Source organism: Marmota marmota, unplaced genomic scaffold (genome assembly GCF_001458135.2).
Source record: "Marmota marmota marmota unplaced genomic scaffold, marMar, whole genome shotgun sequence".
Lineage (NCBI taxonomy): Eukaryota > Metazoa > Chordata > Mammalia > Rodentia > Sciuridae > Marmota > Marmota marmota.
In genome coordinates, this window is record NW_026000080.1 from 2,634,238 (window position 1) to 2,659,481 (window position 25,244).

General features: G+C 37.7%; 1 protein-coding gene across 1 annotated transcript in view; it reads right to left on the reverse strand.

Annotated features, from left to right (window-relative positions):
* Positions 1-606: 606 nt before the first annotated feature.
* Clca1 (chloride channel accessory 1) overlaps positions 607-25,244 on the reverse strand; it is a 30,061-nt gene continuing 5,423 nt past the window's right edge. The window contains exons 3-14 of the mRNA XM_015504713.2: positions 24,977-25,124; positions 23,317-23,422; positions 18,909-19,086; positions 16,827-17,045; positions 16,050-16,277; positions 12,586-12,760; positions 10,160-10,266; positions 8,077-8,295; positions 7,246-7,507; positions 5,980-6,150; positions 3,563-3,802; positions 607-2,533 (exon numbers count right to left, since the gene is read on the reverse strand). Coding sequence (XP_015360199.1) covers positions 2,157-2,533; positions 3,563-3,802; positions 5,980-6,150; positions 7,246-7,507; positions 8,077-8,295; positions 10,160-10,266; positions 12,586-12,760; positions 16,050-16,277; positions 16,827-17,045; positions 18,909-19,086; positions 23,317-23,422; positions 24,977-25,124 — 2,430 coding nt within the window. The 3' untranslated portion in view covers positions 607-2,156. The remainder of the gene's footprint in view (positions 2,534-3,562; positions 3,803-5,979; positions 6,151-7,245; positions 7,508-8,076; positions 8,296-10,159; positions 10,267-12,585; positions 12,761-16,049; positions 16,278-16,826; positions 17,046-18,908; positions 19,087-23,316; positions 23,423-24,976; positions 25,125-25,244) is intronic.

A 25,244-nucleotide genomic window follows, 5' to 3' on the forward strand; every position in this document is an offset into this window, starting at 1 on the left:
CCTCCTCCTCCTCCTCCTCCTTTCTCTCTCCCTCTCTCTCTCTCTCCCTCTCTCCCTCTCTTCCTCAGTCTTTTGCTGTTGTTGATATCCCCAGATTATTCTCAGGTGAATTGTCTCTTTTTCCCAGTTCTCTGTATAATCCATATCTGTCTTTTTTCCCCCTCTTTTTTAATTGATTTTTTAAAATACTCGACAGCAGAATGTATTGCGATTCTTATTACACATATAGAGCACAATTTTTCATATCTGTCTTAATGCATCACTTAAAGTCATTCCTTGACTCATCTTTTGTATCTATTTACCCACTCTTTACATCTGCCTTGAAAACATCTGCATTCACATTAAGCATATTGGTTGTGGCTTCAGGTGTTCAATTATCCATTTGACAAATATTTTAAGCACCCCCACTCTACCCCAAGCTCTGTGTTGATGCCAAGGATACAATGGAAAAACAAGCAGGTTTGTTTTCTGCTTGGGAGGGGTTTATAGCCAGAGACACAAAAATAAGCAAGCAATTAACAGTGCACTAAGAGTCGGCATCATAAAGCATACATTGTAAGAAGCCACAATTTCTTTTTTAAATACTTTTTTTTATTTTTTTGTTGTGGTTGGACACAATACCTATTTTTTATTAATTTACTTTTATGTGGTGCTGAGGATCGAACCCAGGGTCTCACACATGCTAGGCGAGCACTCTACCACTGAGCCACAACTCCAGCCCCAAGTCGCAATTTCAATGTCTAGTATACACATGATATCCACTGAGGACATAGTGCTCCACTTTCATGATGTTTGATTATCAGTGTAAAGTAAAAAGAGATAAAAAGAAGAAATAAAAGAGATAAAAAGAAGAAGGATGACACCTCCATTTCACCAAATGTTATTATATTGCAGAATTAATTCTGTAATGCTGAAGTATCCCTCCACTGCATTAGATATACTGAATCTTTCTTCAGTTTTTATTATATATTTATTTCATTCCATTTAAAGTTTTTTTGCGTATCTATTGTGTGTATCTCTAAGGTTCCTCAAAGCCTGTTTTGATATAAGGAAGGTTAATTAATTAATTAATGTTGCCTCTATGTAGAAACAATAGCATGGATAGTTTGTTTTCAATCATAAAGACAGCCATCTACATCTTCAAATTATTGTGCCAATGTACACAGAACTTTAGACTCTTTTTCTCTTGTGAAAAACCTTGGCCCTTGGACTGCCATACTGCTAGATCTGTATTTGCATTGATTTCTCCTCCTTTGCCTTTCAGGCCTCTAGCTTCTCTCACAGCTCTTGGTAGGAGAAGAGCTCTTCAAGGGGTCTCAAAGCTCCCTTTTCAAGCACAACTCTGATCATGTCTGCCTCCTGATTTCAGAAATCAATCTCAAAAGCTCTTTATTGCTTTTGGGGAGAAGGCCAACTTTTATTTATCTTGTATCCTTAGGACCATGCATAGACCTGGAATGTGGTTGTCAGCCCATGAACATTCTCTGAATGAACTGAGTTACATTAAATAGTGAATGTATACACAGGCCTTAATAGAGTACCTGATTCAAGGCACACAATAAATGTTTACTTCTCAATCACTTTCCCTTCATACCTGGCTTCAATCTGTCTTTATCACTTCATGTTCCTCTACTGTGGCTTTAGGCACCACTGATTCGTAACATACAGCATAGATTTCTGTGCCTGTGGAAGCTTCATCATGCTGTTATTTCTTATCACAGTACAATCCCTTCCTTAAGTGCATCATCCTTGCCCAAATCTTGCAAACAGAAATCACATTCCTGGTGATGCTAGTCCAAGGCTCCTAAATAACAAGTCAGGACTTTTATATTTAGATACTTTGGCTTGGGTATTTGGGCACCCTTCAAAAGAAACACTTTCAACCACTCTATTAGATTAACTGCAATTACATTCCTTGAAAATGAATTAAAACATACTTTCATTTATTGAGACAAGCATCACTTCTTATATTCAAAATAATTTTTAAAAGATTGGTCAATGATTAAACTTTTAAACTCAGATGGATAGTTTTTATACATATATACCCAGTGTTTAACATTTTATTACATTGCCCCCTATAGGAAGTCTAAAGTACATTTTAGAATTTTTTTCTAATCAAAAGAATGGTTGATTTATTTTACATATCTCATGAAAACTCAATTCAAGGCTAAGGACATTTGCAATTCCCCTATCCACTTCCACATAATCTTTAAAATGTGAAAGCCACAAATGGTACTATTGGTAGTAATACTAGGATAAGGAGTAGAAGTATCTTCAGGTTGAGGAGGAATAAACAAAGATACTCGGGCAATGTTGGATATTTCGGATTTAAGATTAGCCTTATCAACAGCCTGAATAGCAATGAAGAGATCCGTGCCATTTTCAAAAGTGATATTTTCCGGTTTGAACACAAAGACTTCCTCTGAGTTGGCCTCCTTTGGAATGAGATGAGTAGTGTTCACTTGAACTGAAACACTGAAATTGTCTCTGAGGTCAAGAATACTTGTACTTATTCGAATGATATACTTGTGAGCTAAAAAGAAAAAGAGAAAGAGGATGTGACTTGTAATTCTCAGATCTAGAAATTCTATCACCATCCCCAAAAGTTCCATGAATAAATAAAACCAATGGTCTATATTTACCAGGGTTAATATCCCTTTTACATTCTTGTTTGTATATCTTGACAAAGTAATAAATATAAAATTGGATTGGTCATGGCTTTAAACCTTGGTGAGCCTTTCTAGGCCTAAGGCTTGGCTGAGAGAAGCAGCTGTTTAATTATTGCTTATTGTTTTAGCATTTATAGTGGGGTTTTTGATACCAATGCTTCTCAGATGTCAATGTGCATATAAATCACCGAGGGATCTTAAAATGCAGATTCTGGTTCATTAAGTCTGGGACAGAACTTGAGACTCTATATTTCTAACAAGTGTCCCTGTGGTACCCATGCTGCAATCCACAGCTCACACTTTGAGAGGCAAAGTTGGGTAGGACTTGAGATTTCTTCCAAAGGACAGTTCTACTCCATAGATATTTATGCTCTAATCCTAGTCCTTCTCCAGGAATCACTACTGAGAATGGGGTTTCTTAAGAGATAGTTTGGCAAGTCTTCAGAGGGGAAAAAAACAAAACAATACAAAGTTTGCCTTTCTTGGCTGAAACTTTTATGTTTAGATAATTTGGTGTGGGCATTTTGGGGCATCCTTCAAAATACAACAAAAACTTGGCAACTCTGCTAGAAGTTACACAATTGCATATCTTTTTTTAGCTGGCAAACTTCCTGAAAATGAATTAAAACATACTCCTATTTATTGATAAAAGCACCACTTCTTTTTAGATTTAAAATCATTATTAAAAGACTGAGTAATGACTAAACTCAGCTTTTCAAAAATTTAAACCACTTTTTGAAAAATCTTTACCTTTCATTTCAGAGGACATTTGAAATCCCCCAATCTTCTGCTGCCCTCTTCTGCATCCCAATACACTTGCCTTCATCCCCTCCTTCTGTACCTCAGCTTGTCTGGTCAAGTCCTTTTCAGGGTCCACCTCATGTTCAGCTTACCTTGTCCCTGATCGTAATCATCCCCAGGAGCCGTCCAAGTCAGGTTAATGAGACTGCCCTCTTGGATTTCTGCCTTCAGGTCAGTGATTTGACAAGGTGGGAAGAGGTCAGGAATGGAACCACTTGGGACATTGGAAGCCACAAATGAACCTCCTGAAGATGTTCTGCTGAAACACACTTGCTCCTCTTGAGAAGTATTGTCATTAATTTTAGCTTGTGGTATATTCCATTTTATTTGACCTGTATTTAAAAAATTACTCAAATTATGGGAAGCAACATCACTCCCTCTCTTTTCTTACAGGATTACCCTCTTCCTGCTCTTCCTTTACCCTTCTTTCCTCTCATACACAATATTCACTTTCAGTGTATGGTCACAAGACTCCAAATTAGGATGCACAAGAGAGAACAAAGCAAAGAGAGAATCACATTTCTTTATCTCACAGATATTTCCTGGATATGTACTGCAGTAATCTTTTAGAATTTATTTTAATAACATTAGTCCTTAAACTGTCTCTTTTTTTCCAATTTTCTGTCCATCCTGATCTTACCCTTGCACAAGGTCAGTTTAAATAACTCTGTCTTAAACCTAACTACTTTAGGACATCTCTTTACCTAGGCAATACTATGAGCTTCATAATCTTTCCCCTTTATATGGTAATGGATCATCCAGGCCTTTAAGAATTGCCTAGGTTCTAGGCATTTTCTTTTACTTTCTCCATATTTGTATTTTATCTTTCTTATTTGATACAGTATTTCATGAAATGTTTTATATTAGGAATTCCAAATTTTATGCTTTGAAAGGCTCTTAATTTTCTCAGTGAATGCCTGGGAACCTTATTCTTTAACAATCCCAATTTCTTTCACATTCTTTTTATTGTATAAAAGTAACCCTGGGATTCAAAACTACCCATCTGCTCAGTCAAAGGGGTTCTCAAACTCTCTTTTCAATGCAAACATTCCTACATTTTAACACGCTATTACTCAGAATTTACTTTCTCTCAAACTCCACTTCTTTAGTCCTCAAAAATTTTACCTATAAAAACAGATTTATCTTCATACCCATTACTGAGTCTTGAGCAAAGACAATTTAGATCCTTTGGCAGATTCAAATAAGTATTTGATTCACCAATAGAGGCTTGTTCTTGGTATTGAGTCTTATTAAGGGATAGAGAGAAGAAGATTGCTTCCAAGTGCCAAACAGGCATTATCACTGTTACTTATTTGAGCCATAACCTCTCTAACCTCTGTTTCCCCATCTGTGAAAGGAATACTCAGAAGGATGAAATATATTGATGTGAGTAAAATACTATGATAAGTCTGGAAATAGCCACTAAATCCATCTCCTCTTGTCTTCTTCCCCTAACTCAAAAAGAAGGGAAAACATGAATAATATAGGTAGAAATCTATGAAAGAACCTTGGAAACAATGGTATCTTTCAAAGCATATTTTCCCTATAAAATCACTTTGCCAAAAGAATATCACATATCCTAGGACCCCCTTCACTGTGCACACACCTAATAAAAGAGGCAGGGAAGCTTCTTGGAGAAGCTGTTCTCCTTCCTCCATATAGGTGTCAGGAAAAGGCCTGCCCAGAGCTCAGTGGACATGGGTGGAAAGCAAGTCCTAAAAGCCATTGGACTCAGTCTTGGTCCCCATCCCGACTCTTATTTGGGGCAAGTATGTGTAACCCATAGTGGTGTGGGACTGTTTCAAGGATATGATTTTCCCAGTGTGCTGCCCAGTGTCAGATTTATCTACTCTTCTCCCTGCTCCTGATATGAGCAGTGGGTAGGAGGGGAGATATGGGCTTATGGTTGTGATACTGATGTACACAACAAGCCCTGAACTATACTTTTTTTTTTTTAATTTTATGGGAACACTAATGTCAAACGAAAGGGCTTTCTTAGGAAATGTTTTTAAAAATTTATCTTGAAAAATAATAAAACACAAACACTTAACTATTTGCTAGCAATAGCACATTAGGTTTATTTCCTTATTTATTCCTCATTACCATTATCTGAGGCAGTTACCATTACTATCTGTTTACAATAGAGGAAAGTGAAGCACAGAGAAGATTTATACTTTATTTGGCACAGGACTGAAATTTGAACCAAAGCAATCAAAAGCTGTGTTATATCTAGTGGTTTTCAACCTGGGGCTATTTTGTCCCCTTGGAGAAAAATGATGATTGTCCTGATTTTACTGACACCTAGTGGGTGGAGGCCAAGGATGCTGCTAAACACCATGCAATGCACAAGACAATGCCCAACAAAGGATTATCTGGCCCAGGATGTCAATCAAGCCCAAACTGAGAAACCCTGAGTTAATCTGGCATTATTCTGCTTCACAGGTTTAATGATTTCCTCTTGACCCCAAGCCTTTTACCCAAGTGAGATGTGCTACTACAGATTACCTACCATTCTCAATCCAGCCAGGTATGTACTTGGCTCCATTCTGATGAGGAATTGCTCTCTGTCTGGCTGCAGTAATTCCTCCCAGGACCCATATTTTTACACTATATCTTCCATTTGCATCATAATTTGTAAAGTACCTTGAGTAGACACCATCATTCTTAGTAGCATCAGCCCCTTGACAGGGAAACAGAGGAATTAATGAATATCTTAAAGGTGAGCATTTGTATATTTTCAATTCATGTGCGGGTTAAAATTTTTCAAAGCAGAGGGAAATTTAGCATTATCTCCAAGAGACCTTAAGATTTATATGTGAAGGATGAGGCCTACTGCTTTTACCACTGTACATGGTTGATGTTCACATGTGTACCTGTGCGCACATGTGTTTGTATGGTTTTATTATGTACACCTCTGTCCCTGAATTGTTCTTTCTTTTTGAAATCATACATTGTATCATGTGTCTCTGTTATACTCAACATAGCACAAGCTAGTTACTCAGTATGTGTTAAACCAAATTGAACTGCTGCTGAACCAAACTGAATTGCTGTAAATCATGTGTGAGTAAAAAGTGTGAAATAATTACTTAATAAAACTCATGACTTCTCCCCAAGGTAGATTTAGGTGGGAAATTCATTTGCAGAATTCATTCTAATAAGTATAGTTTCATCACAGTAAGCAGACATGTTTCTTCAAAAAAGAAATACAGAATATCTCTCCCTTCTCTAGGGACAAGCTAACGTACAACTTGCATGGTTATAGGAATCACAGAGAATGACCTGAAATCCATCTCTGCTGATTTCTAAATGTGGAAGTATCTTCATCTTCACCTGTATTGTAAGGATGATAATAATATCTAAAATGTGTGTGGTGAAGATATATCTATAGATAAATCTTCATTTGTGTATTTGTATATATTTGTATATATGCCTTTGTGTGTGTGGACAGGGAGGGAGACAGGCAGACAAACAGAAAGAAATAAACATAAAATAGCTATTAATTTATCTCCTTTCCTTAGTTTGGGGGTCTGACAACTCTCTAGAGTCTCTGAGTCTATTGAACACTTCGGCTTTGCAGAAGCTAAAAGTAGGCCCTTCTTTATGTTTTCCAACATTTTAGAATAGGGGAATTATGGGGAGGCAAGGAATTCTTTCAAACAGACCCCCAATGCTGGGCTCTCTGTTTCTAACAGTTCTTACCAGACCATGCCTCCTGTAATTCCCTGGTTGTTTCTTGAAAATAAAAAGATATATTTTCCAACTTTGGGGTGGTTACCTGCTCCATTGTCCAGTAATTCCAAGGTAACTGTTTTCCCGTTTGCTGATTCAATCAGGGCTGTGACATTGGCCCTAAGAATTGGTAAGGCTCCTTGACGAACTTTTGCATAAACTCTCATGGGGTTGGGGAATTTGCCTGTGTCCTGGTTCATTCTGGTTTTCAGTGTAATTGGAGGGACAGTAGCACTTGATGCACGGGAGGTGACAGTCAGAGTCAGAGTTTGTGAGCTTGCTTGCAGACTGTATCTCCAAGTCCCAACCTGACAAAAACAGATGCAGACATTTTCAGTGAGCAACATGGGTGACAAAGACCTGGCTTGAGTGTTACCTATAGGAAAAGCCTTTCTGATACAAGCATGTCACAAGCATGTCTGAGAAGATGTGGGCACCTTAGATATTGTCAGCCAAGGCAACCTGCAGTGTGTCTGAACTTATTACATGGTTCCTCTTGTCAAGAAAATCCTGTTTGGGGAAAATGAGGGCTGAAAGCTGTGTCCTCATTTATCATTGCCTTGGTTTTTCAAGAGATGAGTTTCTGAGGTAGAGGAAAGTTGTCATGATTTCAAAGCTCCAACAATCACTTTGCATCTGGACTGCTGTATAATTTGAATGTTCTCCATTCAGCATCTGGCCAAACATCACCAACTTCCTTTTCCTTGACCTGCTGGCAGACTAAGTGATTTTCACTGGATAGAAATTTTTCATTGTTTTCTTGATTCAATACTGACTGTCCTTTTGGCAACCACAAACATTAAAAAGCTGCAGTTATTCGGTAATAGCTTTGTTTTATCTTGTCAAATTTCGAGAGGGAATAAAGCTGACTCCATACCTTGGCGGTGCCTGGGACTTGGAGGGAGGCCATTTTGATAGCTGCGTCCACTACAAAGCCACTTTGTAACTTTCCACTGGGATCCCAAAGAAGGATTTGGGGAGGCTGTTTTGTCCAGGTGACAAGAAAGAAAGTGTCCTTTCCCACTGTGCTGTCCACTATTACCGTGCCATTCATCCACTGATTATTGTTCTGGAAGGTTAATCCCTTACTCTCCAGCTGTTAAGAAAAAGAACTTTTACTTTCTGGGGAACACAGATCTCAGGAACTTTTCCACTCTGCCCACACTCCCAAGTGCCCATTAAAAAGTCTTTGTGATGCCTGAGTCTTCAGTCTTTTTGCTGTTTAGGATTATAATAATCCAGTTCTAAATTACTTTGCTAGCCTTAGCTTCCACAATTGTATTTCCCCTACCCAGACAAGACTATTTCCCTCCCCAAAGGTTCCTTACAAATCCCTGACTTTATGATTTTTTGCTTTCCTTTGAAGACTTTGCATTCCTCTCCACTTGTGTGATCCTTATCCATCCTTCCAAATTCAGTTCAAATATCACTCTCTCTGTGAAGATCTCTCTGACATCCATCTCACTTATTGGATGTGAATCACCTTAACTTCCTGTGCACTCCCATCGGATCATTTCTATCAGTCCTTTGATGTTCATCACATCGTACTCTACCTCATAGTTACGAGTACATTTAACTCCTGTCTATAAATCCTTAAGAGGACCGTGACTTATTTCTTATTCATGGATAGATTGCTAGATTAAGCATCACTGCAGTGCATGTGAAGCCAAGGTGAATTTGAAGTAGAACAGAGGGGCCTCAGTTCAGGGACTGAAGTGGGAAAGGATTAACAAGTCTTCTGGAGGAAATGTGATGTGGGGGATTGTCACTTAGGTATTAATCTCCCTGTGGGGACACCTCTTAGAAGACAAGAGTAGCCTGGTCATGGGGCCAGGTTTTCCAGTTTCTTGGGTAAAATGATCCTGGATGTGAAGGGCTCTTAGATACGTTCTTATGACAAGTTGATAAACCAGTCCTATTCATTTCTCTTTCCCTGTTAGGTTTCTTAAATAATTCATAGAAACTGCCTGTGAGCTTATCCTTTCATTGGTGTAAATTACTTTTATAAGATTCATTGCTTTCTTTTCCAAACCAAGCCCTTGCATTTAATTTTCTGAACTCTGGCATAGGTTAACTTGGATAGATATAATTATTGTCTTCCTGGATGGAACAAATGCTACATTAGTAGACCTGAAACCCTGTTGTTTTGAAAGCTGTCGATTTAGGCTTTGATATTATAGTATTTCTTTATCTTTACCCAAACTTTATAAATGTATAAAAGTTATAATTCATACCAGGGTGTGTGCTGATCACTTACTTTTTCTAGTTTAAAGATTCATGTAATTTCTACATCTACTAGAAAAGAGCACTTTAAAATACTTGTCCTTTTTAAAAATAGTCTCAAGAACTTGCAAAAGATAATTTGGTCTTCTTGAAACTTTAGAAACAAATGGGCCCATGGAGGTTTTCTGGTCTATACCTAGAGAGGTACAGTTCTTGGCCCTGGTCAGTAAATGGCAGACCTGGGTCGAGGTTCCAGTGTATATATGGACAGCACAGGCTTTCCACCGTGAAAAGTGCTTTCTCTCCATTATATGAAAATCCTGGCCAATATTAGGGATTTGAGGTAGTGGAAAAATAGAACAAGTAATCCCCTGGACACGTGTCCCAGAAAATTCATAATTGAGACATTCTACTCTAAAGAAAATACTCAGCCAATTTTACTGCTGTGTGTTTGTTAGCAGATGTTTAAAAAAAAAATTCTAGACCCATTACATTTTATATTGCTGGTTTCTATGAAGGAGTCACTTAGTTTTGTTTCCAAACAACTAAACACTAATTGCCTGTTTAGATGAGTAGTTTTATACTTTAGGAATAATATCTAATACCAGGCTGAATCTTCTAATTTAATTTTAATTAACAAATAGAGAATGTAGAACTTAAAATTTTTAAATATTAAAGTCTCCATCTTGGCTATGATTATGTATAAAAATGAAAAACAAAAAAGAAAGAACTCCAACCTGGATGGAGCTCTGAGAAGGAGCTCCATTTCCTGATGAGAGGGTCCCGAAAGCGTCAAGGAGGCCGTTGTTCTGAACTTGATCTGAAGCATACATCTGTAAACCTCCTAAAACGCAATCACATCATCATAAGTTATTTTCCAGAAAACAAGAATTTACAATATTTTAACTGTTGTTCAGAAAGAAGAATACCTAAAATAAATATTCCATTGTATTATTATTAAAGTAAAAATAGTTCAACATCAAATATATGCCCAGATTAACTTAGAAGTTGATACTGATTTTTTAACCCTAGTAAATAATAGCTTTAGCAACATCTCTGTCATCTGACTACCTCAACTAACTGCAATTCAACCATGAAGGGAGGCCTAAGTAACATCATACTGTCTGCATTTTTACTTTCACATGAGAGCATTGATTAAGCCTTATTCCAGGTTGATGGACTGAATCTTATTTGAGAAATAATTCTAACAAACTTAGCTTTAGAGTTTTCATCAAAATCAGGAAAGAAGTGGCAATAGCAATAAATAACAGTAGACAAAGGGCAGTTTCAGAAAAGTAGGCTATACAGAAAAATAAGATTTAGATAGTAGACCTGTCAGTCTTGGGCTCTTGAGGATAAATGTAACTATGATAAGTTGATGTGAAATTATTTTTAAACTATTTAAATGACACCCAAAGTTAAAGAAAATATATTGGAAATGCTTTTGATGTCCCACACATATCTCCTTATCTAGGCGAATGCATCTCTTCCTGTTGTTCTGAGTGTTCACTACTAACAGCTATGGTTGCCTCCTTTTCCGAGAACCACTTTACCAAAAAACCCTAGTTAGAAAAGAAAAAGACTCTTCCCTCTGTCCTGCCCTAACAGTTCACAGCCAGTGGCTGTTGGACACAGCAATACAAAAGGCAGCTCTCTGGCCTCCTGGTGGGACCAACTCTATGATGCAGTTCCTGATCCAGAGCCCCATCAGGGGTCAGTCTTTAGCTAGGTTCTAAGTCTGCATCCATGCTCAGCCACTTGCCCCTCTGTCTTGTTTCCTCACTTTGTTTTCCCTGAGAGCTGTTCCTCTACAAATCCTATCCACCCAAATCCCTGTCTCAGGCTTTGCTCATAGGAAACCCAGCTCAGGACAGGTAGTGTTGGGAGTCTCCCTGAGAACTCCCCGGGCCTTTCAAACATGGCGGTGGGCAAATTGCCATTGGGCAGCTAGAACTCCCCGGGCCTTTCAGATAAGGAGCCCCTAATGCAACATGGCAGCGGGCAAGTTGCCAGTGGGTGGATAACAAGTTGTTTTGAAAACCTTCTAATTGGCCCTCCCGTCTTCCGTACACGTGGACAGTTCGTGCCCCCCATGAATCTTATGCAGGGCGGACGTGCGTGCACCTTAGGTGACGAACTGACCTTTACTATGATTGGCCCCGGGAGCTTCCTGGTTTAAGATAACTGACTCTCACTTTCTATATAAGCTAGCACCAGCTTGCAGTAAAGTGCTTCATCTTTGTCACTGCTATCTGTGTGTGTGCATTTTAATCTCCGATGACGAACCTTGGCCTTTCAGGTAGTATTAGGCTTGAATGGTCCAACATTTTAGTTGCCCCAGAAGGAAGATTAGTTTAATAATTTATATCCCTAATACTATCACTAAGTAAAAGAAGAGGAAAAACATTGTGCTCACCTACTCAGCTAAAGAAGCCAGGGACTTATGGGGTCTCTTTGAACCATCTGTTTGCACATGGGAGTTAGATATACAATACGTTAATGTTTCATGGAGAAACTGCATTGTCTGCTACATTTTCAGAGTAACCTTTATTGTTCACCAGACTCTTTGCCCTTCCCCTGCTGTTTTCCCTTCCTTCTCGGGCCCTTCTTTCTCAGGTAAAGTTAAATACTCTATATTTGTGTGCTTCATTATACTTTTTTAAAAAAATATTTTTAGTTGTGGATGGACAAAATAAGTTTAATTAATTAATTTATTTTATGTGGTGCTGAGGATTGAATCCAGTGCCTCACGTGTGCAAGGTAAGCTACAACCCCAGCCCCTTTATCATACTTCCTTTTGTTAATATAGCACTTGTACCATGGTAGTATGTAGTGGCTTGTCACCTGTCTCCCCTGGGTCTCTTGGCCTGCTGCCAAGTGGAAATCTGCCAACTGGTAGATTTCTACTAATTCTTATAAGATGCCTGGGAAGAGAGTCCTGAGTTCTTACTTGGTGCTGTGCTGGTCCCATCTTCTCCAGAATTCTCTAATCCTAGAACCAAGGCTCTAAAATATGGGGGTGGAGTCAGTTCTAATGGCCATTTGAAGGAAGAGCAGCTAGCTGGCCAAGAAGATTACCCCATCTCACTTCATCCCACCTTCCCCTGACTCCCCAGTTCACTGGAGCTCACAGTCTGGTGGGCCTCAGCAGGTCATCCCTCACCTGTCATTTTGGACAGCTCCTCTAGTTCTTTAGCCGCAGAGGGCCCCAGGGCGACTGTATGGATGATGGCTCCACTTTGCTTCACCTCATTAAAGCAGCTGCTTATAGTGTTGTCCTCCCCGTCAGTCAGCAGCACGATTTCAGCTCCATCTGTAGAGTATTTCTTCCTAATCACCTAAAGACATATTTCAGGGCATGCATTAGCAGACTTCCGGTGACCAGGGTGTTTATGAAAACTGCACTTTTATGGGACAAGAGGAGAAATTCCAGAGGAAATAAACAAAAGTATCTGGGAGCATCCATGAATCTGTTTTGCAATGGTATAATTTTAGAGCAGCAACTCACAGAGAGGAGTGCTGGGGGATGCAGGGCAGTTCTAGGGGTGGATGGTGCTAGGGATGCAGCAAAGGTTTTTCTTATTTTCTTTGCCAGGGCTCTCTTTGCCAGGCTTCCAGAAGATCCGAGACACCTTTAGAAAACATCCTCATAAGTGGGGGTTCTATTTGGGGATATTGGACACAGGGAAGATTTTTAGCTTGTATGATATTCACCAAACAATATCAACTATTTATGGCTGGCATTGGTTCTGATTGGTCATTACTCATATCATAGGAGTAATTAAAAATTTTAGTAGCCCTTCTTATTAAAGCAAAACATTTTGTTCCTATGAATCCCCAATTCCAAGTTTTTCTATGACACCTATATTTCAAATATCCCTGTTAGACTCAGATTTTTATATATATATATATATATATATATATATATATATATATATATATATATAGAGAGAGAGAGAGAGAGAGAGAGAGAGAGAGAGAGAGAACTCATACCAAGGTTGAATAAGACTAAGATGGGTGGAAAATTAGATAAAGAATTTGTGACCCATTTAAACATATAAAGGCAAGAATCCACTCTTCCCCTAAATGAGAATGAGTTGAGAGAGAGACTCAGAATCAGAGGAAACAATCAAGCTTAGGCTTGACAACCTCCCTCTCTGGACAAATCTCAGAATGGGAAAGTGTTAAAAGTAGTTGGAAGGGAAGTTAAGGGCAGAGGAGGCTTGTGCCCACTCCTTATTTGAACTCTGAGGAAGCAACCAAAGAAGGCAGCTGATAACATGGGAAGAGAGCAGAACTGTGGCAGTGGCATGTGGATGAGGCAGAGCGGAGCACCTGTCAGTTGTCATCATGGCCTTGGTCTGATCAAACTACACATTTCTGTTGCCACTTAGAGAGCTGGAACAGCTCCAATATGTATCAAATATGTGTGTTGTGTCCAAGGAGCAGGTAGAGGGCAGGGCCTGGGAAGCTAAAAAAATATGGCCCAATTTGAATTTCCTTGTCTCCCTCCTCATAATTGCTGTGTGTCCTAGAAAACAGAAAGAAGTTCTCACATCTCACATCTCCCACAGGGAAGATGGAAGGCAATAGAGTTGAGTCAGCAGGTGAGAACAGGTAGTCCTGCCATGTGGCTGAGGAATGCACAACCTGGTTGGAGCTAGATGGAGGACACAGGGTGCTCAGGGCTCTGCTCCAATAGTGAGAGCCAGGGTGAGGCCAAGTCTGCTGGGGAGGACCGCTGGGCCCTGGTAGAGCCTAGAGAACAAAGCAAAGTCTTATAACCACACAGATACCACTGCCAGGAGCCCATGACAGGCCTGACCAGGGTCCTGCTGTGGGGACCAGCACAGATCTGGAGGACAGTGCAGAACCCAAGACCCTTCATCTTATTACCCTGAAGTCACATAAGCTCCTCCACCCCATGTTCAGACTCCACTGGGGAGGAGGAGCATTCTAGACTCCAGTTGGATCTCACACTCTCCCTCACTCATCTAAATGGAAAATTTTCTCATCACTACCACTCCATCTGGCATGAGTCATCTCCCCAGGGTTTCATATAGCAGGAGTTCAGTGCAGCTTACAGTGATTCCATTGGTCAGTGCTCCTACCTCACTTGCTCCTTTGCTTGAGTGACAGAGGTAACAGAACCATATGGTATCTATCTGCCTGGTCTGGAAGAGGAATTTGCTGCTAAATTCGTGATTAAAAGTACTTTTAAGAAAGTACTTCAGAGTGGAATAAAATAACCAGAGGGATAGACAACACTGAGAAATTGGTTCAGTCCAGTGTCCACATCAAACTATGTAAGCTGGAAACTACACATTTCTGCTGCTACTTGGAGAGCTGAAACAGGCCCAAAATGCATCAAATATGTGTGTTGTGCCCAATGAGCAGGCAGAAAGCAGACCCACTAAGGTGTTGTGAGGTTGTGTGACCTTAGGCCAGCCCACCTTGTTCAGCTTCCTGTTCTTTGTTTTATGTAGCTAAATAGCCCCTAAATAAATATAGGATATTTAGTACAATTAAGCATCAGGTGGTGTTAGGGCATCAAATAACTCAATTTATTTACCAAGAAAATTCTGACATTGGGCCAGAAGCCTGGGAGGTAAAATGATACTCTTATTCCTAAAGGAGTTTTGTTTGAAACACATAATTAGTTATAAGACAGAAGAGCCTAGAAGTCTTAAGAGGTTTTGGGGTTTTTTAAGAGCTATAGGATTCAGAAAGAGAGATTCCTAGACAGTTGAGAGGATAAGGAATGATGTCAAGAAGTAGATGGTATCTATTCTTTGAAGAATGAATGTAATCAATGGGCAAGGAAGGGAAGAGAAAGTACTGTGCTTGAGGAGGCAGCCTGGCAAACATCCAGATGCTTTGAAGTGAGCTGACTCAATTTGCTTAAACAAGGGATACCAGGAAGAAAGTCCCCAGTGCTTCAGCCTGGAAAGGTAGGTTGGAGTCTTATCACAAAAATTCTCAGGAATTTTTACATAATTTCATTGAGAATGGGGATACATTGTTATGTAAGTGAGGGATGATGTGGTCAGATAGTCAGACAAGATCTTTAGGTATGACCCCAATACAATCGTAGTTATGGTTCCTAAGGCCTCCTGATTCAACAAATTATTTTCTTTCTTAAAAGGTCATCCAATGTCTCCCAAAGTTTGGAGAGTTCAGTTGCCTTGGAATTTCAACATTTTTGTAGCTTTTTTTTCCCAATAAAAGATAACTCTTTAAGATCCTTATGTACCTTTCCTTCATAGCACTAATTACAGTTTATGAGTATACATTCATTCATGTTACTATATGGTTAATACATCTTCCCCAATAATATTGTAAGGAGGTAGCTCTCTGTTTGGCCTTCATAGTATTCTTAGAGCCAAGAAAATATTTGGCATGTAGAATGCACACTTTGAATATTTTGAATGAGGTATACTTGCAGAAAAGTACAAAAGCATGAATGAATTAGTTAATAATAGCTTTGGAGGCCTTTTTCTTTGCATCATTTGAACTATTACTTTGTCCTTGGTTGTCTAAATCAATTAGACAGTAGGTGTGTATGGAAATTTCTTAGGAACAAAAATGGCAAACATTGGCAAACTGCTATAGGGGAATATGTCTCACAGTAAATGCCGATCGAAGCCCAGAGCAGATGGATGTCCCTCCTGAAGGTACTGTGGGTAAGCTTCTAGTGAGAACATCCCTGTCGGCGTCACTGTTAATCTGTCTGAGTTCACTTTGTACATAGGCGACACTGTCGAACATCACCATCCCAACCCAGGAGCCCTGTTCCACGGTGTGCAGCAGGAAAAGCTTCCCTGCTTGATTCATCCGGTTAAGGCGGTTAGCATTCTGAGTGGACAAACAGAAGAAGAGCAGTCAGGTTGGGGTTACAGGAAAAGACTAACAACAACAGGCTAGAGGGTTTTTGGAAGTGACTGGCTCAATGCACAGTAACTGACAAGGAGATAACTTGAGGCATGTCATACTGGAAATTTTTTCCATTTAGCAGCATCTTTGGATATAATTTTAGGACTAAAATTCCAAAAGTAAACCTAGAATACACAATCATTAAAGTACAATGCTTTAATAATAGTTCTAGATAAGTCCTATATAGGACCTTATAGACCGATAGACCTATGTATTGTCAGTGAAACAAAAAAAAAAGTTACGCTTATGTTATGATTTATCAGATCTTGGCTTATTAGCTGAAAACAATTTAGAAAATGAGACAGTTAATGCCAGATCACTGTATAGGTGGGCATTTCTGATGGCTGAGCTGCTATTGTAATTGCTCTGACCCTGGCAGTGTATTCATCCCAGTCAGTTCCAAGTTGTGGTCTAGATCATGTTGTACCCCTATCTATAACTAGCAACCAAACCAAGACTTGGTGACCATACCGACATGCTTCCAGATTTATCAAGGACTAAACACACAATTCGTTGTCCAATCTGCAGCAGTGAGAAAGTGGGATTAGGTGGCTGTGTTGTCATAGGAGTGGTTTTCTTAAAGTCCTCAGACTCGCGGATCACTTCCCATGTGCTTCGGAGATTGCATTTTTGGTTTTGCGAGTTTGGAGCTTCTGAGTTGTGGTTTTGTTCTGTACAGAATTCAACCACCTGAAATTGTCAATAAAATGATGTAGACAATAGTTAAGTATTTGTTAAGATATTTAATAACGTAAAACCCCTGCCTTTCTCCCCAGCCTGCCCTGCTCACCTGGAACCTTGGCTCCACTTCTTGTAGAGCACTGCTAAGGAATCAGAGCTGTAAGTCAGAGTTCCTGTTTCAAACCATATCTTTCACCTCATTGGACCCTCAATGCTCCTCAGCACCCACTTACCGGCTCTAAGTGTCTTCCTTTCTACTCCTCAAGTTTGGTATATCTCCTGATGCCATCTTATCTCTCCAAACTTGCACAACCTCACTTACCAGCACCCTGCATTCCAACCTTCAACACCCAATATTCCAGCTCCAAAATCTCCTTGGATGTCTCACTGGCTCCTCAAACTCCATGTGTTCATAAATTCCCTCATCACTTTTCTCCAGCATTATTACCATTCCTCATATGTTTCCTAACTTAATGTTACCAGTAATGCACCCAATCACTCAAATCAGGAAACTGGGAGTGTTCTTATCTGTTTTCCCCTACAGGATAACCAAGAGTGATACATTTCACTCTCCAGTTCATCTTCTTTTCCAGTGGAATCTCTAACATCCAAACCCTTACCGTTCCTCCCTCAAACTACTGCTATCTCCTATCTGTCTTTTCCATTTGTTTTCCCTCCAACTGGTCTACCCATAGCAGCCTCTTTCCTCTTACCCTTGTATATAATACCCTTTTGAGATTCACTGTTGCTCACACAACTATCAACTGGACTCCTTCACATAGCAAAATAGCAATCTCTGTGATTTAGATTGCTGCCTCACTCTCCATCCTCATTCTGTGTGTTCTTCTGTCTCTAATTTTTCCCACTATAGCCTATTAGTTTCTAAACTTGCCAGACTTATGCCTTTGCTTGTGGTACTTTGTCAAGAAGTTCCTCCTCAATCTTCTGCATTGTAAACTGTACCTTTATTTTTAGCTAGAGGTTTCTAAATGTTTTTTTTAATTTTCTGTCCTTCCCTAGAGAATTTCCACTAAACCCTTTGTGGCCTTACAAGACAATGTAGAAACCTTAGCAAGTATCCTCTAACATTATAGCGCATTTATCTAAGGAAGAAACAGGTCTCATTAAATTTCACTTTCTCAAAATTTTGGCTCAGTGTCTGACAAATAACAAAAGCTCAATGTAAGTTTGAGTACTGAAAACACATCAAGTCAAACTCAGAAGGTTAAGAATTATATGTTTTCTCTCATATGTGGAAGCTGGAGAGGAAAAAGGAAAATAAAGGTATGGGGAGTGGACCTCTTAAAAATCAAAGGGATATTAGTAGAGGAAAGAGGCCAAAGTGTGGGAGGGAGAGAGAGAAGGAGGAGGAAAATGCTGGGGAGTGATATTGGCCAAATTATATTGTTATATTGTGCGCTTGTATGAATAGGTAACAATAAATCCCATCAATATTTTGGTTTATAATGTACCAATAAAAATATGGAAATAAAAATAATTACTGTTTATATTACTGTTAACTGCCTAATCTCCCTAGGTAAATGCCTTATATAACTAAGAATTTTTGTGTTTGTATGCCTTTAAGGACACTTGAAGTCATTCTAAATCCTTAAAATAAAAGCTAGTAGGAGAGAGATGGTGGAGAAGAAAGAATCGACACAGGAAGCAGTGAGGGAGACGCTGTGATTTTACCCCTGAATATGTATTCGCAGCTAGTCCCAAAGAGAATCAGGTGATTTTTCCCTAAAGCTGATGGTTTCCCTGAAAATTTCCCTACACTTAATCTTCTTGGAGCACCTGCGGGGGGTGGGGTGGGGGCAAAAATCTCTAAATTCATAAGTGTGGGGAAAAAGTTGAAAATAAGGTACTTACGGAACCAATACTTTGTTGGAACATTATGGAAGCCTTCTCAGTCTGTTGCGTTTTGGGTACGAACTCACAGTTTTGTTCATACAATCCTGTTAATTTGTCTATTCTGCAAGGTTTGGTGATACAACTTCCTCCCTGGCACTTTGGAACTCCATGGGTACCAGTAATAGCTGCTGAACATCTGAAAATGTGTTGAGGTTAGATGTTTAGGAAATAAAATATTCCAAAGCATTATACTCTGTGTTCAGTCTCTGACAAATCGCCTTGTCTATGATTTGCTCTCATCATCCAAGAAAGATGCCCTTACATAGCAAAATTATTCAATTTTCATCAGTCATTTATGTTTTTCAGAAAGCATCTGAGGGCCTCCCAAAACAATATCAATATTTATTTCCAATAAAAAAGTAGAAAAAGAAGATTTTATTTTTATGCAGTGAAAAGCTAAGTCTAGTTTATGGATGCTGTATTAGAAAGGATCAGAGTACTTAGGTACCTTTTCATCTATTCTCATTCCTAGAAAATCAGGAGCCCTCTTTGTTTTCCCCAAAAGACTTGCTGAAATTTCCTGTTTGTTAATTTATTTTTTCTCATTTTTCCACATTGTTTTTGCATGGTTCTTGTATATTCATGGATATTTAAACTTTTTATATTGTATGTTTGATGTTTGGTGTTATGAATGGAGTGTTTTCCTCCTAGATCTTACTTTTTAATTATATTTTTGAGTATAAGCAATACATGAATATTACAGAATATTTGGAAAATCACAAATATAAAGAATAAAAGAAAAAAGTTCTCACCATCAGAAATAAACTACTGTTAACATATGGAAGTATTTTGTGCTCTGTGTATTAGCATTAGATTGCACACACACTGTTGTTTTATGCTTTTAGAAACCTGAGTATGCTAGCATATTTAAATTTTTAATAACAATTTTAATATTCTTTCAAAATGCGATTTTAATAGTATCATCTTTTGGTACTATAATATAAATTCAAGCTAATTTATTTAATTTTGTTTATCCCCTAGTTTGTCAGTACTAAAAAGAAAGAATTAGTAAACAAAATTTCACATAAACTTTTGACTATATTTCCAAGTTTGCCACATGATTGACTTCCAGAGTTAAATTGTCAGATCCAAAAATTTGAATGTTTTAAAATTGATATGACTTGTTCTATCATTTCCTTAAATGAATTTTTAAGTATGAAATTGCTGGGTCAAGAAAAAATTTAGAGAATTGATAAGTATCTCTCAAATTACTTGCCAGAAAGTTGCTCCAATTTTTGCCTCTAACAACTATCCGTGGGAGCTCTCGATGTTGTGATAGTAACTTACTAGGTAATAAATGAACCTCATCTTTGTCCAACTTGCATGTCTTTGATGCTAGTAAGTATAAATATTTTATATGTTTATCAGCCATTTTTATTTCTTCTTTTGTGAATTATATATTCTTCTCTTTTGCCAATTTTTCTGTTAGGTTTCACTGAATTCCCAAAGTTCTTAATGTGTTATAATACTAAGCTTCAAAAGACATGTTTTGAAATTTTTTTTCAAACTTCTTTCTATTTTTACTTGTTCCAATTTATGTTCGGTTTGTGTACAGCAAAATTTTAAATTAGTAAGTATTTATTGTTCTTTTATTATGTCTTTTCCCAATTCTTAAATGCACAGAAAAGCCTTCATTACATAGAGATTTGCAGTTTATTCATAGGCTTATGGTTTGCATTATCATTTTTTATATTTAATGAGTCTATCCAATTGGAAGAGTCTCTGTTAATTTTTATTCCATAGTTAAATTTTTTCTGGCATTTTAAGAAATACTAACTTTCCTTCTAGATTGGTAATTCAAAGTATATTAAATAGTTAATTATTATATAAACAATTGCCTGTCTGTCCACATTGTTTAATTAGTGTAGTTTTATAGTATACTTTCAAGTTTGGTAAGTAAAAGTCCCCTTTATTATGATTCTTTTTCAGAGATGATATTAATTGAATGGACCCCAGGATTTTAAAGTGAAGTAATAAAGAATGGTCTTTTGATGAGAATTTCATAAAACCTACATATAAATTTTGGTTGAAATTCATATATTAAAAGTCAATTTATCTTGGTTTGCTTTTAAATCCTTTAGAATGATTTTATAGTTTTCTTCAAATATATCTTCCAGATTTCTTAAGATTTTTTCCTATTGAATTGCTATGCTGACTGGAGTATTTTTTCCATTATATTTTTGAACTCATTATATTTCAATAACAATATATAAATATATTCTATTTTTTCTAAGTGGGCCACATATCACCTGCAAAAAAAGCAATTTTCTCTCTTTCTTTCTGGTATCCCTTTTTTTTTGTACCTCCCCAGATTTATGTTGTTGACTTGGCTACACCTTCCTAAACAAATTTAGATAACTATGATTATAATGGCCATCCTTATCCTATTCCTAGGAAGTGTTTCTCAATTAAATATACTATAGATTGTTGATTTTCATAGATGTTCTGTATCATGTTAAGGAAGTAATCTTCTGTTCTGCAAAGTATTGTCATTTTTGTGATTTCTCCTAGGCTTTAAAAATAATTTAAAAGTTAGGAAGATAAGGAACAATATGAATTATTAATATATGGAAATTTCTTTTTAAGAGGACATGCCAATCATGTCCACTTTACTAATGTAGCATACATAGCCATTTGTGTGCCATTTGGAATGAAGAACATGCTGATATGTAGATATTTCTGTAATATCTCATAAAGGAATAGGTACTAATCAGACTTTCTCTCAAGGGAAGATATGGTGTCCAACCTTCTAGAAGCTTAGCAAAGGGAAACAGGAAAGGCAGACATCAGATTTGGAATGGTGCCTATTGGCTGGGATTTGAAAGGTCAGACCAACGTATGATCATCGCAGGCTGTAGTGTCTGTAGTGCCAAAGGTATATGCTGAAGGAATCTGATAGACCACGCATGGTGCATGGTTCTAGGAATCAGCAATGTACCTAGTGTTCATTTATGGCTGAAGGGTTCCCAAGAATGAGGAACAACAATAGAAAGCTCATGCCCATAGAGCTTGACTGTAGTAATGAAAAAGAAAAGTAGGGAACAGTAATGCTCATGTGGGAGAAGTGTGTGTGTGTGTGTGGGGGGGTCAAGCCTGAGTTCTGAGCCTTTACACCATACCACCTGCTCCAGGTGGAAATGACTGTATCAAATCAAGATTGTGAATGAGGTGCTGAGGATCTAGCTCAGTGTTAGTATGTTCACTGAACATTATGAAGCCCTGGGTTTAATCTCTAGTACCACACCCCCCAACACACACTAAATAAATAAATAAATAAATAAATAAATAAATAAATAAATAAATAAATTCTGCAAACCAACCAAAGCTGAGTACATCTCCTGAAAGAGCCATCATCTGATTAGGACTGGCAGCAGAAATGAAAAGGGTGTTGTACCAACTTTTGCTCTTTAAAAAGAGTTTATTACTTTTTAACTCAAGAATAAATGTGAAATTTTATCAAGTATCTTTATGAGAATCTATTGGAATAATCATTTATTTTTTAGCTTTACTTTAGGTACTACACTAGTTACTTCCCTAATTTCACAACATTGCTGAATTGTTGGAAGCATCCTATTGAGCCTTAGTGTGTTTCCTATTCCTTTAATTCCACCAATTCTTGGATCTTATTATCCTTTCATTTAAAATCTTTGCCTCTGATTTCTACAAAGGTGTACACAATTTTTTCCAACTCATCTGTCAGGTTTTAGTATCTGAATTATTATAGCTCTTTAAATTGGCAAGTTCCCTATCATTTATGTTTGTACTAAAGCAGTTTATATATAGGGAAACTGTATAGAAGAACTTCCCCATAAAACCATGGCAGCCAAGCATACTTTATAAACGTGATTCAGTTTGTTTTCTACTGATACTACATAGAGTTTAGTTCAAACTGTAAGGTGTTTTTGTCTTATTTCTGTATTGTTTTAGTGCTGGGTGTTGAACCCAGGGCCTCAAACATGCTAGGCAAGTGCTTCACTGCTGAGCCACATCCCAGCCTTTGCTTTACTATTTGGATTGTCTTTTAGCTAAGTTCCACAGTCCCTACCAGGCCCATTCATACTAACAAAAGTCCACAGAGACATCTTTCTGCCTTAAAGAGCTCCATTAGTTCTTATGTCACTGACAGGAAATGGAGACATTTCACATGGTGACTGTAGGCATATGATAGTTGGTACACTTAAGTAAAAGCCAATGATTTCTAGTTGCAAAATAGAGAACTCGATTAAATGAAGAACTTGTAAAATAAACAAAGTGGTAGTTTCATTAAAAGATGAAAAAGAATGCACTGAGAATGAATTAGAGATAGAAAACAAGACTGATACTTTTAAATTAATTAAGTTAGGGGAAAATGTTTGCATTTTAATACCTTACTGCTTGCGGTTTTCCGTTGGATAAGTAGAATTTCTGGTTATCATTGTATTCTTCAAATACTCCCCATTGTAGATGAGCCCACTCATGGACAAAAACCCTACCTGTGAGAAAATATTTCAAACACCTGAGTACAATAAGAAGTGTAGCATAACCTTCTCACACTGGAAGAAAAGTTAGTCTTCTAATGTTTTATGCTTTGTGATATTTTTTTTCTTTTTTATACTAGAGACTTTGTTTCCTGAGAATGGTCAAATATGACAAGTGTACATTTTTGTAAAATACAAATACTTATTTTGGGTCATCAGATGTTAACCAGGGACCTAGTAAATGTCAGTTGGCTCTTCATGAAATCTAAACTGCTTTCCTGTCTTTTCCTGAGGATTTAGGCCTTGCTCCTCTCCAGAGTTTATTTCCTATTGTTCCCTACCCATTTTCAAAATTCTCTGTGCTAAATTCTTGAACTTTTACATTCCAGGCTACCTCATGTTCTTGCTCATCTCTGGTTTATAGGTTTTTCTCTTCTTGGAATCCCTCTCCTTATTTCTGCCAGGATACCTCCTGTTCTTTAAAAATCAAGCTTCTGTCCACCTGGAAGCCTTCCTGGACATACTCAGACTAGACCATTGTTCTTTTATTATTCCAATTATAGTGCTTGTTATATTGTCATTCTTCCATAATCTTGCTATTTTCCCACACTGGAATCCCATTTGTGAGAACAGGCAATATGACTTTTTCTCTGCCAAATCTGGGCACATAGAGAACAACAAAGACATACATTTGACACTTTTCTGACAAGTGCTCTAGTGTATTTGGGGGTGGGGCATGGAGACACCAAAGTCTTTTGTTTGTTTTCTCTTCTTTGTCTAAGTAAAGGAAATCAAGCCGATTCTAGAGACTTCAGGTTAAAAAAATATATAATACTAGTCATTTAGTAAATCACAATTGATTATACTTGGAAAGCATACATTATAAATACTTTGTTGCTTATTTTAATATTTCCTCCAAAGACTGCTCTATATAGCTCATAAAGAAATGATTAAAAGTTTCTTTTGTAAAAGAAAATTAGGCTTTTTCTTTATCTTTTGAGAGCTGAACTGTAAGGGTATTTATTCTTTTTTGCTACTCATTGTGGCACACAGACCAGCAGTAGCAGCATCACTGGGAGCCTGTTAAAAAATGCATGTTACTGAATCCCTCTGCATGTGCACTGAATCAGAACCTGCAATTTTTTTTTAGAACCTGCATTTTGAGAAGATCTAGTTATATTTGAAAACATAAAAGTCTGAGAGTACTGTTGATATGTGCCATCTGGTGGCTACTATATGAATTGCAGGAAGAAGGTTTAATTCAGGTGAGTCTTGGATCTACAAAAACTTCGTACTACATATTAAACTATTTTACAGCTATTACCTGGTACTATAATAATTTTCAAAATTATAACATTAAATTTAAATATCTTAAAAAATAAATTATGTCTGAGAAATGCACTGTTCTGAATTCCTGTTTCACATGGAAAAACATGCTTTGTCAGTTTATAGTAGTGTAATTTGGCTTATGTGGGCTACTCACAAAGATAATGCTATTGTTTATCCACTTTTAAAATATAATGATTAGATTATGAGTAATATAGTAGAATATTTTATCTGTACCCATACCTTGTGGTCCATACTGAGTCAACTTCTTTCCTGCTAAGAAGTCAGGAGTGAAATGAATCCTTTCACCCTTTTCTCCACACCCTCCTATCATCTCAGTATATGGTTTATCATTACCCGGAGGATTAGGTTCAGCAATCAGAACATCAGCCTGAAATTTCAAAAGAGGTTTTGATTACGGCTGCCTTTCAGCAAAGAAACTGACCTTATCATGTTGGAGAATTTTGGAATAATCCACTTGATTCTAGAGTATTTTGATTTTTTAATATCT